This window comes from Hippocampus comes, unplaced genomic scaffold (assembly GCF_001891065.2).
Source record: "Hippocampus comes isolate QL1 unplaced genomic scaffold, H_comes_QL1_v1.1 scaffold279, whole genome shotgun sequence".
NCBI classification, from domain to species: domain Eukaryota; kingdom Metazoa; phylum Chordata; class Actinopteri; order Syngnathiformes; family Syngnathidae; genus Hippocampus; species Hippocampus comes.
Window position 1 is genome coordinate 297,627 of NW_017805456.1, and position 14,264 is coordinate 311,890.

The 14,264-nt window shown below is 52.0% G+C and overlaps 1 protein-coding gene across 5 annotated transcripts in view; it reads right to left on the reverse strand.

Annotated features, from left to right (window-relative positions):
- Positions 1-1,475: 1,475 nt before the first annotated feature.
- The window catches only part of ankfn1a (ankyrin repeat and fibronectin type III domain containing 1a), a 32,686-nt gene continuing 19,897 nt past the window's right edge, over positions 1,476-14,264 (reverse strand). For 4 of the 5 annotated variants that reach the window (XM_019874520.1, XM_019874519.1, XM_019874522.1 and 1 more), the window contains 17 exons: positions 12,859-13,054; positions 11,709-11,919; positions 11,336-11,530; positions 10,693-10,806; positions 10,331-10,428; positions 9,977-10,067; positions 9,132-9,239; positions 7,449-7,548; positions 6,892-7,024; positions 6,398-6,730; positions 6,110-6,276; positions 5,347-5,521; positions 5,096-5,264; positions 4,641-4,807; positions 2,985-3,201; positions 2,714-2,906; positions 1,476-2,487 (listed from right to left, as the gene is read on the reverse strand). In XM_019874520.1, coding sequence (XP_019730079.1) covers positions 1,743-2,487; positions 2,714-2,906; positions 2,985-3,201; positions 4,641-4,807; positions 5,096-5,264; positions 5,347-5,521; positions 6,110-6,276; positions 6,398-6,730; positions 6,892-7,024; positions 7,449-7,548; positions 9,132-9,239; positions 9,977-10,067; positions 10,331-10,428; positions 10,693-10,806; positions 11,336-11,530; positions 11,709-11,919; positions 12,859-13,054 — 3,412 coding nt within the window. In that variant the 3' untranslated portion in view covers positions 1,476-1,742. The remainder of the gene's footprint in view (positions 2,488-2,713; positions 2,907-2,984; positions 3,202-4,640; positions 4,808-5,095; positions 5,265-5,346; positions 5,522-6,109; positions 6,277-6,397; positions 6,731-6,891; positions 7,025-7,448; positions 7,549-9,131; positions 9,240-9,976; positions 10,068-10,330; positions 10,429-10,692; positions 10,807-11,335; positions 11,531-11,708; positions 11,920-12,858; positions 13,055-14,264) is intronic. The other variant, XM_019874523.1, reaches the window with a different exon arrangement.

A 14,264-nucleotide genomic window follows, 5' to 3' on the forward strand; every position in this document is an offset into this window, starting at 1 on the left:
TGCCAAGCACAAGAGTTGCGTTAGAGTCAAAAAAACGAAAAAAAAAACCCTTTGTGGTGCCTAATGCGGCGTTGTGACTAGCGTTGCAAAATTCTCGGAAATTTCTACGCTGGAAACTTTCCATGGGAATGAACGAGAATCGACCAGGAATTCTCAAACTGGCCGCTTGGCTCTTCACATCCCTCCAAAGTGATTTCACAAATTTGTGTGAAGACCAAGTGTGGGCCCTACCCCTGCTACGGAAGAATTTGAGCGCCTTGGCTTGCATCAGTGATTATTCAAAAGTACGCCCTGAAAAGACAGCTTCTCATCGGTTAATCCTGTCTTGGCCGCTTTAGAGCGCCTTGTCGTTGGCAGTGAGTGCATGGCATTACACGCAAGGGAGTAGGAACTTTTTTAAAAAGTTTCACTTCACAGCTAGAGTGTGGACTGTGGATTGGCGCTGGCCTGGCTGCTTTAGAGCGCCTCGTTGTTGGTAATGAGTGCGCCAGCAACATGCAGAGAAAAGTGAGGAGGTGGTTTTATTTTTCAACCCCGACTTGATTGAATTGTTCTGCGCAGATGAAAAAAGATGAAGTTCACGCAGATGCACAAATCTCAGAGCCCTCCCGAAAAATTCTTTCCCAGTTCATTCCGATGTAAAACTTCCAAACTCAAGTATTTCCAAAACCCTCCAGCTTAAAGTAGCGATCGTCAGAAACTTCCAGTCACTTCAAGTAGACAGCAACCATTCCATCTTCACGCCACTGATCACAACGCTCACATTTTTTTTTTTTTTTTTTTTGGTGGACAATGTGCAAAGTTCCAGTTCTTGCTTGCATTGCTGATCATCTGTGTAACAGTCGTGGCCGGGAGAAGGTCCGAGGCTTGGCCAAGTTGAACCAGCAACTTTTGGTTTCTGCGATCCACGCAAAAAGTTCTGAGAGAGCGTTCGACACGCGAGCACGGGGAGCTAGACAGAGTGGCAAGGAGACCAAGGTCCCGGGGTAAAACCCGATGCTTCCTGTGTCCAGTTGCTATCGTCTCTATTTTTAAGATGCAATCTTGAAGAGGACGTGAAACTGGCCAAGATTTTGCTGGGAATGTCCTGGCTGCGTCCAGACGAAAGAAGCCCAAAAAAAAAAACACAAATAAAAAAGTTCACTTGCTATTCAATCAAGGCCATTGTGCAAGCTTGTGATACGAGATCTGGCCTGGGTCCCACGGATGGTTTCAAGGCCGAGAACAAAAGACCTGAAAGCGAAGTGGCGACGGGACCAAGCGGGCTTTCTCTTCCAACCAGCGCAAATTCGCATGCTCATCAATATCGAGTGAGAAATGGGAAGAGTGGTTACCTTAGACAGCAGCAGGTACCCCCATGAGGGATCGGGGTTGGGGGCTAAGCAGGGGGGTGGGAGGGTTTTTATTTCATAATTTTATCCCCCACGTGTTGTATTATTATTTAGCTTTTTTTGTTTTTTTTTGACTTTTGCATGGTGCTCAGTGGCTGGGCGTGCGGCGAAGAGTCGCCGACGGCTGCGCAAGCTCGGTGTGCAGCAGGCCTTCGTCAAGAGGCTCATTTTGGAACGATTCGAAACATGAACGTACCTTTTACGACTGGAGGCGACCGAGTCGTCTGATGTCAATGTTTCAGGCTTGCCATTGGCCAAAATGTGACAACTGTGATTTCATCCGGAGAGTTTTTGAAAACAGCCAAAGTACGTGTGGAAATGTGCGAGAGTTTTTTTGGGGGGGGGCGGGGCCTAGAGCGTGCTGCTGAGAATCGCCGACACTTGTGCGTTGGTTTGCTCGTCTGAGTCGACGTCCTGTCCGGCCGCCCCTTCCTGTTGCTGCCCACCGCTCTCCGACCGCGCCACCGCTCCCTCCGGCTCCTTGCCAGCGTCGGCGAAAATCCTCCGCACGTGGGGCCTGGGCTCGCGGGGGCGACCCTTGCGGCTCTCCAGGACGCAGTCGGTGCGGCTCACGTAGGTGGCGCCCTGCGGGGGGGGCGGCGGCTCCTTGGGCGGCGGGAGGTCCGGGTCGCACTGCTTGGTGTAGACGCCCTCGGATAAAGACCCCGTGTGGCTTTCCCCGCTGTGTCCCCTCAGCCAGCGCTGGGGCCCGCTGAAATACTGGCCCCGGTGGCTCCTGGAGAGCAGCTTGCGCTTGGATGGGGGGTTGGGGACGGGCCTCAGCTGGGGGGCGCCACCCTCCGGCTGGGTCCTTGAGAGCGAGAGGCCCTCCAGAGTCTCGGCGGTGCGGGACAGCGCCGGGCAGAGCGGCAAGGAGAGCGGGAGGTCGCCGACGAAGCGGGGGGACAGCGGGGTGGACGGCGACGCGGGGAGGGGCCGGGGGAGGGATGGGGAGCGAGGCAGGGCCGAGGGAAAGGCGGGGAAGTCTTTGGACGGCGGCGGTGACTGGGGGAAGAAGGGCGCCGCGCCATCTTGTGACTTGCCGTCCTCCGGGCTTGGCGACAGCGGGAGGTCCGTGACAGGGCGGGCGCTGTACCTGGACAACCAAAGACGACATTTGCAAAATCGTCACTCAAGTGAAGGTCGTGCGGGTTTTGACCACGTAAGGGGGCGGGGTGTAAACGGAAGTGCCAGTCACATTTGTTTTAACGAGTGAACCGGTTCCTAAATTGCTTTGACAATCCTTCTCAAGAATGTCATCCTTTACCATCCCCGAATGGTTTTGACCTTGGCAAACTTGGAATTCAATCCAGCGACATGACCTGAGCTCGTGGATCTGCAGCACGTCGGGGGCGCTCCCCCCCAGCGAGTGCATGGCCTGCTGGGACAGGTCCTGGGGGGGCGAGTAGAGCAGGTCCAGCTCACGGGGGCTCAGGGCGTCGCTGGAGTCGTAGTCGCTGTCGGTGGGCAGGAAGACCTCCGACGAAGCGTCCTCGTCCGAGCCCAGCAGCGAGTCTGAGGCACAGCGGAGTGAGTCAGCGCACATGAAACGCCTGCCGTGCTGCTACTGATGATGATGATGATGGTGCTCACCGCTGATGGCCTTCCTCCTGCACAATTCGGGCGAAGGCGAAGGCAGGTAGTCCATGGCGGAGGAGGTGGAGTCCGTTTTGTGCTGGCCGCCGTCGCTCTCCGGGGCGCCGGCGTCCACCAGGCAGGTGACGGGAACGCCGCCGCAGGGCTGCTTGTAGCGGGCGTACTGCAGCGCGTCCGTCAGCCAGCGCAGGTCCCGACGAGTCTCGTCCAGCTGCTGCAGCGCACGCCAAAACAGACGCAGTTCGAAAAATCGCAATGAAACGAAGCTGATGTAAGCCACAGCTCACGCTCAAAAGCTCACACGCCGATAAACGCCACTTCGATTCCTGACGTCCCTCGTTAGGCCGCGCCCCTTAAAGGCACACATCCAACATGTGACTACAACGGTGTTGACAGACTTGATGCAACGTTAGTTTTGTATTGTTTTTGAAATGATTTTTATAGCAAGCGGGATGGGTAAAATTCTCTCAATCGCACTCGGGGGGAAAAAAAAATCAAATATTGAAACAGTCAGCAAATTTTTGTCAGTTTAGTGCCAACGAAGTTGTGTGTGTAATTTGATGCTTTTTCGTCTCCCACTTCAAAAAAATCAAAAAGTCGCCGTCATTGTGATGACTGTGTCGAAACAATTATTGTCCGTGTTTCATTTTCGTCATGTGAGCGTGAGCCCGGGAGGGTTAGCGTGCGTGCAGACGGCGTGGGCCGCCCCGTCTGAGCGTCGCATATTTTCCTCCCGCAGCGTGTGGCGAGTCTAAACAAACCGTCCAATGAGACCGCATCACGTCATCTTCACACTGATCCACTTTCACACACGCGCGCACGCACAGCTGACACGCCACATGAATGAACGGTTTGTGTGTGCCAAAAACTCGCATCGTGAGTGATGACTTTTGTTTTTTTTTCTAATGTAATAGATTTTATCTTTGGGTGTCAGAATGACATCCTCGTAAGAATCGATGCGCTCGTCCGCCTGACAAACCTCAAAGCTCAATCGAAATTTAGCAGCCGGTGACGAGACGACGGCTTTGCGTGTTACAACTCCCATGTTGCTAAATTCAACAGGTTTTTATTTTTGTTTCGAAATTGGTGGTGAACATACACACACATACATACGTAAGAGAAACACACAACGTTATTATTCTGTATGATCCCCCCTCCCTCCTTGTGACATTCCCTCTACAGCCAATTTGTGGTTTGGGGGGGTGGGCAAGTTTTTTCCAGACTTAAAAATCACAGCGAGACAGATCAGGCACCACACACACACGCACGCACGCACACAAGCACACAGACGGCTGCCAAGGGAGCGCACACTTGTGGTTTAGCGGACGGTGCGCATTAATGGCGGCGGCGCTCGTTTTTTTTTTTTTTTTTGCGCTCTCTCGGGCTCGCGACAGCCGATTGAAGTACTTTTTTTTTCCCCAGACAAGGACATTAAGGGACATTTCCCTTCTTCGCTTGACACGTTCTAAAGCGCGACAAATTTATGATGAAAATGGCGATGGTGAAAACCTGGTGATGAATTTAGCAAGAAAGAAAGATGTCCATGATTTGTTTGAGAGGGACCACATGATCCTGATTTTGTCATGTTGGATTCTTAGCGGTATGTTTTGTTTTTTTATTTTTTATTTTTGGGGGGCGGGTGGCGGCAGTCACCTGGATGTAGTCGAGGATGAGCTGATGTCGGTGCTTGGCGCTGGCCACCTCGCTGTCCGTGATGGCCTCCCGCAGCGCCTGCTGGGTGATGAGGGCGTCCAGGTCCAACACGGACGACAGGCGGCAGTACAAACTGATAAATTTCTCCTTGTAGGTGCAGAAGTGCACTGAGGACACACAAACCGGCACCATGACATGACACATTCGCCGTCAAGTTTGGGCATTATTTTACATCGCACGCTCCGGTCGGAATAGCGAGTGGCACGCCTGCCGTGCAGTACCACTTCCTACCACAAGGTGCGAAGCAGTACCGAGCTGTACTTGAAGACGCGCCGAGTAATTAACAGCAGGATGAAGAAGCAGAACGAAGTTGTAGGATCATAAAAATCCCGTCGTCACGGTGACGGATTATTCGGTGAACGGTTTCCACCAAGGAGTGTCAAAAATGTGATTACCGAGCTCAAACATCTGCAGCGGCAGGTGCAGGAAGCCCGAGAGCGGCGTGTAGGGGTTGGACTGGCCGGGAGCCGAGCAGACGTCATCGGCGGCCGGCAGCAGCAGCAGGAAGCAGACGCCGTGACCCAGCTCCACCACTTCCTGGCTGTACAGGCGCAAGTGACGGGCCTGCCCGCAGGAGGTCCGCTTGTCAGGGAGCGAGTCCCTTCAATCTCGGCAAATTTACTTGATGATAAGCCGGCAGGGGCACCTGGTGCAGAGGTAGGTTGAGGTTCTTGAGCAGGGTCTTGATGGCCGTCTGGAGCTCGTAGTAGAGCAGCGGCGCGTGGCTTTCGGGCCTGGGCCGGGCCTCCTCGCCGCCGTCCTCGCCGTCCGGGTCCTTCTCGCCGGCGGCCGACAGCGTGCGGATCCAATCCCACTCCTCCCTGAAAAGACGAAACGAAGGCGTCCCAGTCAGACCAAATGACATCTGACGGGTCAAAAGGGCATCCTGGGCACGAGTAAATATTCAGGGAAACTTGATTTCTCCATCGCAGTGCGGTGAGCGAGTGGGTTCCAATTCCCTGAGCTGTCGATGTTGTCTGCACATTCTTTTGTTCCTCACTCCTTTCTTTCTTTCTTTCCTTTCTAAACTTCTGTCCTCGCGCGCTCGCTCGTTCGCATCCTGAAGGACAATGCGACAAAACAGTGGTAGGTTTCCGTCTCCAGGTGGCAAATGAACAGGCGGAGTGTTCCGGAACATCGCGTTCCGAAAAGTGACGAGGAGGAGAAGGTCGCGATGCCTCATCGGGGGGGTACGACAACATGATGATCACGGTGGACGGGATGCCGTGTGCCAAACGGTGACCTGCAGGCTGTTCGGACTCCAAATGACTCGCATGCACAAGACCAACACGAAGTCCTCCTTAGACCGGCGTCTCACAAGTCTGGCTATGTTCCCTTTGGGTGCCAGGTGGGCGAGCTAAGCCTCCCCCAAAAGAGAAAGAGTGACCCCCGTCCTTCCCGCCGCCTACCTGGACACGTTGGCGTTTTCTCGCACGCGGGCGTGACACAGCATGTTGGGGTTCCTCTGGGATACCAGGACCCGGATCTGGTCCACGGAGCTGCTAAGCTTCAGGTAGCCTAGGTAGAGGCCCGGCGCCAACCGCTGGCTGCTGCGGCGCTGGTACGCCACGATGTCCTGCACCGGGGCACAACAAGGAAAAAAAATGGCCTTCTTTCAAGAATCAAAAAAAATGTTACGAGTACCTGTATTCGTTTTAGCGATCGGGATTGAGGCGAGGTAAATATTTGGCGGGCACCTGCAGCGTGATGATGAGGACGTCGAGGGCGTACGGCTCCTCGGGCGTGGACAGGGACTTGCGCTGACTCTGCACTTTGGCCACCTGCATCCACTTGCCACTGAGGAGCGCGTGCTGTCCGTCGGCGTCGCGCACCGTCACCAGCAGCACGTTGCCGTGGCGATCCTTGATCGGCTCGTAGTGGGCGCGGCCCAGGTTGTGCGTGCCGAGCAAGTTCTGCAGCTGCCCGGCGGCGCTCAGCATCTTGTGGCGCGCCTGCAGCGTGGACGACGACGACGTGGACACCGACGTGCTCTGGCGGAGCCACCGCACGTCCTCCCACATGCACGACAGCTGCGCCACAAGCACACCTTCGGTCAAACTACGTCGACAGATGCTGTGGCAAAGCGCCGCTTTGCTCGACAGGAAACTCCTCAACTCGCTTCAACATAGTTGCTTGACATCGGGATGGCGGCAAGTCATGCATTTGATTCATTTGGTGGCGGGAGGCCGACCTTAGTGAACCAGAGGAAGTCCTGCATGAGGGAGCTGCTGTAGGAGTCGTCCACTTCCACAATGGGGATCTGGTCCTCGGCCGTCACCAGCAATTTGTCCTTGTGGTAGAAGACGGCCGCCAAGTAGATGCCCCTGAGGCAAACGGCAAGAAAGAGGAAACCTCACAAATGCTTTCATGCGTCCTTCCACGTCGGGCTTGAACCTCGTAAGACTTTTTAATAGTCGACGACCAATGTAGCAAAAGTCGGAGTGAAGTTGATTAATCGGTGACATCACTGATAGTTTTTGAGCCCAGTACAGCAGTCCCCTTACATGTATTAGATATCGGTAGAGTATCGGTAGACTCAACATGAATGACGTGTCATGTACCAATAAAGGACGAAACATATATCAGCAATTTTTGATGTAATATCATGAGACAAAAAAAAGTTATTTTGTGTATAACGGTGATATGAAATGTTCAAATCGCGCCGCTTTGCAACGAATGAGGTGTGTTCAGAATATTTGGGTGACCTCATTTGCGACGCCATCGGGTCAAACGAGAGCCGAAACAAACCTTTTCAGTGTCTTCACAAACTTGTTGGAGGAGTTGAAAAGATGTTTGAGGCTTCTGGAGACGGACTGCTTCCTGCTCGTGTTGTGCAGCTTGGAAGCATCTGCGCCAAAAAAAAAAAAAAAAGACAAACGGAAAACATCCCAGCTGATTTCTTTATAGAGTTTGCGTGCATTTTCACGAGGTCGTCGCGGCAGGGTCACTCTCCCATGATGGCCCGTCTGACGGGACGTGAGCTTATCGGGGTCGGGCAGTCTCTATCTTTTCTCCTTCCTCGATCGCCCGTCGCGGCCCGCGGCCGCTCAGCGATGCCAATCTCCAAAACCACAGCAGACCTTTTGAGCCGGGCTAATTAAGCGTCACATAATTAGCGTCCTGTAAACGGACATCAGATGTCTGATGCTCACAAGCCAAGCGCGGACAGATGGCGGTTCGCAATATGGTGGACCTTATCACTGAGCAACTTTAAAAAAAAAAAAAAGTCTTTCAAGTTCTGAAAGGTACGAAGATAACTAACATATTGACTGCAACGGCTTTTGGAAGCCAGCGAAAATAGGATCAAGCGTCAATGTTATATCAGGCGACATATGCGAAACATAGGATGGATCAATGACTGATCCCTGAGGAACACCACATTTAAACGTAGATGTTTCATGGAGGAGGATCAGGTGTGGAACAAGCAGTTAACAGCTTCAAATTGTATTTCTTTGTCCCGCCCATCACTTCCAAACTTCTTGATTTGGGAACGTCGTTTCGAAACATTCACGCGACATTTAGTCAGAGCACACCAGATATGCCGCCGTTCGACTACAACACAAAATGACAACACTCGCAAGGAGCTTGAATAACGGAGGGGCAGACAGGCTTCCTTTTTCTTTTTTGACTGAGGGATGGAAGCCGCCACCCACTCACGAGCAGACCTCCCGACCTGACGACCAACAAGCGGCAACCAGACCAAGAACAAAGTGCAGCGGTTGTCAACGACATAAACAACTTCGCGCCGCCCCTCTCATTAATCAAGCGCAATGATGTTTTTCTGGCGTCGCTCTCCAACGCAAACTCATTTCTTTATTTAGTCCGAGTGAGTGCACAGGAGGGCCCCCGTGCACTCCTGTCACATTATCCACTTGTCAAAGCCGCTCACTGCTCGAGAGAGACTTTTTAAAGGCTCCCTTTTGGGCTGACATAGCAACCTACGTTAATGTCTGTGTGTGTGTGTGTGTGTGTGTGTGTGTGTGTGTACGTGCGCGCGCTTTAGCGGCCGAAGCCTCGGGCGTCCCGCCAGGTCGTCTGTTGAAAATGTTTCATGTAAGTGTGAACTGCTGCGCCTGACAGACTGAGTCAATATGTGTAAACTCACCGTATAACTGTCTGACTCAATGACTGGATATAACCAGTAAACCTGCATCGTGGCAATCCAAAAGACTTCCATTTCAACAGCAGCCTCTTGTGAGTGTGTTCATTTTGCATTGTCCGTTTGCCAAAAAAAAAAAAAAAAAAATCAAAGGGCATCGGCAACTGCGCATCTCCTTGCCCACATGCCAGGGCATCACTGGACCCGAACCGCTTCATTTACTTTTTTTCATTGCACAAAAAAGGACCAAATGGTGGGTGGTGACTGGAAAAACTCAAAACTAAAGTTGAGTTTGCACCGTATGAAGAACGAAGTCGTGGGGTGTCACTCACCTCCGCAGCAATAGTGCGAATGCGTGGCTCGGACTTGCTGGAGCAGACGCTCCATAACCTCCACGTGGCTGCGCCTCCTTGGCTCCCGCCCGTCGCTCTCTCGCCAGTCTGACGTCAAATGGAAAGGGGGAAAAAAAAGAAAGGATCCATTTGAAAAGATGTAAAATGTGAGCTATAAAGCTCATTTTCATTGACAATGTCATTTTCAAAACTCTTGCACTGCGTACCTGTGGGGAAAAATTTGGTGTACCCACTGGAAATGGATTTTGTTTCCCTCATGGGATGGATAAAGGAACCAACTAGCTACAACGGCTTAACTACCTGCAGTGCATTTTCGACCTAACATACCCACCCCCTCTGTATGTACACTCCACTCCCTTGCATACTGCGCGTTGAGCGAAGCGACATTGTAGATGGCATTTCGAGTGGAAAATTCAACGGCTTACTGAAGAAAAGAATCAGCTCATTAAATCAGTTCAATTTAGTGGCTTGACTGTGTGTGTGCGTGTGTGCGCGCGCACGCGCATTTAGTGACAATCCCTGAGGTGGATGTGCTGGCACGGCGGCTCACAGTCCTCTTTACATCTGTTCCACTTGGACATTAGAGGAGTGCAAAAACAGACGCCCACACACTTTGGTCCCTCTCTGCTGCTACTGGCACACACACGCAGGCACTCGCAGCATCAATGCACATTGACACACATATACACATTCAGTGTGTATATACACACACACACACACACACACACACACACACACACACACACACACACAACGTGCAGATAGCAAAGTATGTTTCCTGTTTTGGAAGCCGTAGCGCAGGGGAGGATGGAGGCTCAACGTACTGGAAGGAGCGGCAGACGGCGGCAAGGAGCACGCGGGCGGACCCCAGCCCTTCATGTTGTAGGCCGACACTCGCACAAAGTACAGGCGACCCTGCGGCACAACACCAAATGTTCAGTGGCGATCCACAGGATGCGGATGGTTTTAGAGGCGCAGGAGGGGCGGGGGCGAGGAGCAGAGGCGGGACTAAGTCACCGTGTGCAAGTCACAACTAAGTCGCACAAAGTCAAATTCGGTCTTTCGGACATTTTGGACAGCTGAGTTCCAAGTGCTAAAACGTCATGTGACTCGAGTCCCCCGCGTCTTGAGTGAGGAGGATTTTGGTGGGTGAAGAAGATGCTTGATGCGGCCGTTACCGTGCTGAGGCTGCTGATGGTGCATTTTAGACTCTGGAGGTTCTCCAGCAGCATCTCTCCGGCCAGGAGCGAGAAATCCTTCAAGCAACTCCATTCCACTGCACGCACACACACACAGAGACACAAGTAATTGCCTAATTTGCCCTTTGATTCGAAATCAATAGTTCCCGTGATGATGATGATGCGGTCATTAACCTTGTGATTGCTCTGCTCCGGGCTAACAAAATGCCACTAACAGACCACGTAGACGCGCACACACGCGGCCCGGCGCGGTCAACACTTGTTTTTGAAACCCGAGGCGGCGGCTAGCAAAGACCCATAACGATATTTATGATGACCGCCACCCCCTCCCCCCTGCGAACCTTTGTACTTGGTGACGACGGTGGAGTGGAGGCCTTGCGGCTCCTGGAAGGTGACGGTCAGCGTGGAGCTGCTGCTCACGCTCAGACGGACCAACGTGGGGGCCTCGGGGGGGGCTGCGGAAAAACACCGACAAGTTTCAGCAACTTTAAACAGTGCTACACATTGTAGCGCATTTTGTGCGCAAGTTTGGCCAATCGCATGGCCACAAAGTAGCATTTGATGCGCACGCGGTAGCTACGGCTCTGGAATAAAGTAAGATTCCGCTGAGAAATTTGCCATTTGCTCCCATTTTGTTATTTGATGTGTGTATAAAGGCATTTATATTTGCGGAAAATGAAAAATGTCAAAATACCAGAAGAGTCGAATGGCTTTTTGGGCTCTTCAGTATTTTGTGGCTACAAATGATCATTTTAGGTGTAAATCCAAAGGGCCTCTTAATTTTGTCCAGTTGATATCGTGGCCACAAAGTGTTTTTTTTTTGTGGGGGTTGGGGGTGTCAATGTTTTCCAGAGCCGTATATGGCGGCCACAATTTAGTGTTGTGTGGCCACAATGTAGCTTTTTGTGCGCATGTTTTATCGACACTGGAGCCACACTGAGATGAGGACGTTGTGGATGCGAGCAAAGAGCGCGGCGGTCTCACGTGCGTGCTGGAATGCGCTCGTCATGTGCTTGTAGAGCTTGCACCTCCACTCCCAGGCTCTCAGCTGCTTGTCCTTGTGGCACGCCTCCAGCGACAGGCCGTCTCGCTGCGCCCGCGCCGACAGGTCGGCGGCGCGCTGCTCCGCCTCGGCCACCAGAGCCGCCAGGTGGGCCTCGCGACTCTCCGCGCTCACGACTGCGAGCGCCGCGCCCGACAGACACACGGACAACAGGGGACGTTAGCTAGCACTGCGCTTTCTCAAATCGGGGTCCCTCGGTCTCTGAGCAATAGCCGAGAGGTCGGCAATTTCTTTTTAAACGGCGCAGTCATTTGTCACTCACTCAACCACGCACACGTGCGCGGCGGTACTCACAGTGCGGCCCCTCCCTCCCGCCGGCCTTGAGGAGCAACTTGGCGATGGGCACGTTGTTGGTCATGACGGCGACGTCGAGCGGCGTCAGCCCCTGGCTGTTGGGTGTGTTCAGGTCCAGCTCGTCTGCCGTCAGCTGGCACAGGAGCATCTGGACCATGTCCAGGTCCTGCTGCTCCACCGCTTCCAACAGGCACTCGCCGCCCTGCATCGTCTGGACACATCAGTCAAGCTCACCCACTGCATGGCTTTTTACACGCCGGTCATGACATCGGCTGCGCCATCTTTTCCTCACGATTGCAAGCCCAGGTTCACCGCCTAATCTTTGTCTTCTACCCAAAACCTGTGCTGATCTCAAATATAAAGCCACTGTATTGCGCCACTCACAGATTCCCCGGCCCCCGCTCGCTCCCCCCGCCCCACTGGTGCGTACGTGTCATCATGCGTCGGCTTGATGACACATACGATGTCCGAGAGGCTGAGAAAATGTTTGACAAGGCCACAGCACACACGCCATCATGGTGCCACAGAGAGAAAGATGAGGAGGAGGAAGGGTGACACTTCCTGTGATTCTCTCCGTCACCCCCCCAAAAGTAAATCTGTTACATTCATTTATCCATTTTGATCCTGAAATTGGCTTCTGAAATGTACAGTATTTATTCATTTGGTAAAAATATGTCATTATTGAATGCCTGATTTTTAGTGAACAAGCCAAATCATTCCTTGATTGATTGACAATGATAAAATTAACAACAGTCAAATATATTCTGGCAAAAGGTTTGTTTTGTTTTGGGGTTTTTTGTTCAATGAAGTTGGCACTTATGACATAAGCCCGTCGATGAACAAAACAGCTGGAGGCGCCTGATTGGAGATTGAATCAAGGACGCGACCAATGAGGGAACAGCGAGATCAGGCAGAGGCGACATATCCAATTAGCCGGGCGACAAAGCACATCTTTATTGATCCCGCCGTGACAGGCTGTGACGCAACATATGTTTTCCTGCCACGAAGACAAGCCTCAAACAACGGACTGACCTTCCTTCTGTTCCGGATGCACGGCAACGGCCAAAGCAAAACATTTGAAATGAACCCCGATAGCCCATCTGTGCTCATAATTGACCGAGATGAAAACAAAGGACCCGGTTCGGCTCACCGAGGCCTTGCGAAGGCGATCGCTCTTCCCGAAGAAGTGTGCGTCTTCGAAGGACGACGTGCTTCCTCGCAGCTTCTCCGACAGGTTGCGATAGAGGCGCTTGGCGGCATTGGGGGAGGCCGGCCCTCCCGCGACCTTCTTGGCTTGAGACAACTGCAAGTTCTGCATCTGCTGGGTCAGAACAGCCGGGAGGCGTCTGAGGGGAGCCAGATGAAGCGCACAAAGTCACCTCGAAGGCAATTCCTTCGCTGCTATGGACCTTGCCATTCATTGGTCAACCGCGAGCCACTGTTTACTGCCATTGACGTGTATCGTCGTCAAGTATGTTTTTCGACAGGCGGCCTTGGAAGAAGGTCACACGAAGCTCAACAAAGGATCAATTTTGCCACCAAAAGTCCTTTCTCAGCCTTATTTTATAGTTTGAGGTGTCACAAAATTGTAATGTTGGCATCACAGTCACTTTTCTGCGAGACAGAGTATTTTTTTCACAAAAGCTCATTTTCACCAAAACTGGTGTTTTTGGTCGTGTATGACGGCTGATTGCTAAATTATTTATTTTTTTTCTCCTCCTGGTGAAAGCTTGAGTCACTTCGTTTTACTTTGGTTTGTTAGTTTTTAAATTCTATTCAAAAATGCTTCCTTTGAATTTAGTTTTTGTTCAACAAAATATGTGATTACATTTTTTTTTAAATGCGGTTAGTTGGTTGGTTTTCATGCTTGGTTGTGACTTGTTGACCTCCAAGTGCGAGCCGTTTGTACAAGTACAGACAGGAAATGAGTTTCTTGCTCTCGCTTCTTGCTCTCTGCAGCACTTCGTGACCTGCTGTCAATCAACAGCTGGGTTAATTCTTCGCCGCGCGCTCGGCGTGAAGGACGCCATGTTCTGGGAGACGCTTCCGTTCGCTCGCTCTCGAGTCCGACGGCTTGCGGTTCAAACACTCTTGAGGAGCCCTCAAACGTGGAAAACAAAAAAAAGAAAAAAACACCTGCGCGGCCTCGTCATTAGCGGTGCCAAATGAAAATTGGCGGTTTGCAGCTGATTGTGCCAGCGGAATTTTCGTCGCGACCACAAACTGAAGCTGATTGGCGTAAAACGGCGGCCTGGCGGTGGTAATAACCCCACATTAGCGTCAACATTTCTCCAATTGAATAGGAGCGGCGTGTTTAAATTGGCAAAATGGTTCCGATGATTTCGTCTGCGCGCAGCGACGACCTGATTTAGATTGTTTCACAATTAAAAGAATCTTACATTAAAGCCGATGAGGAGGGCCAAGCCAAATTTTGATGTGCACTTGAGACAAAACAATCTTGGCAATTGAGCATATGGCCCATCTGTTTGGCAAACTTGCTTCCGATTGGGCCCGCCCGCAGGAGTTCTGTTTAAAAAAAAAAAAAAAAAAAAAAAA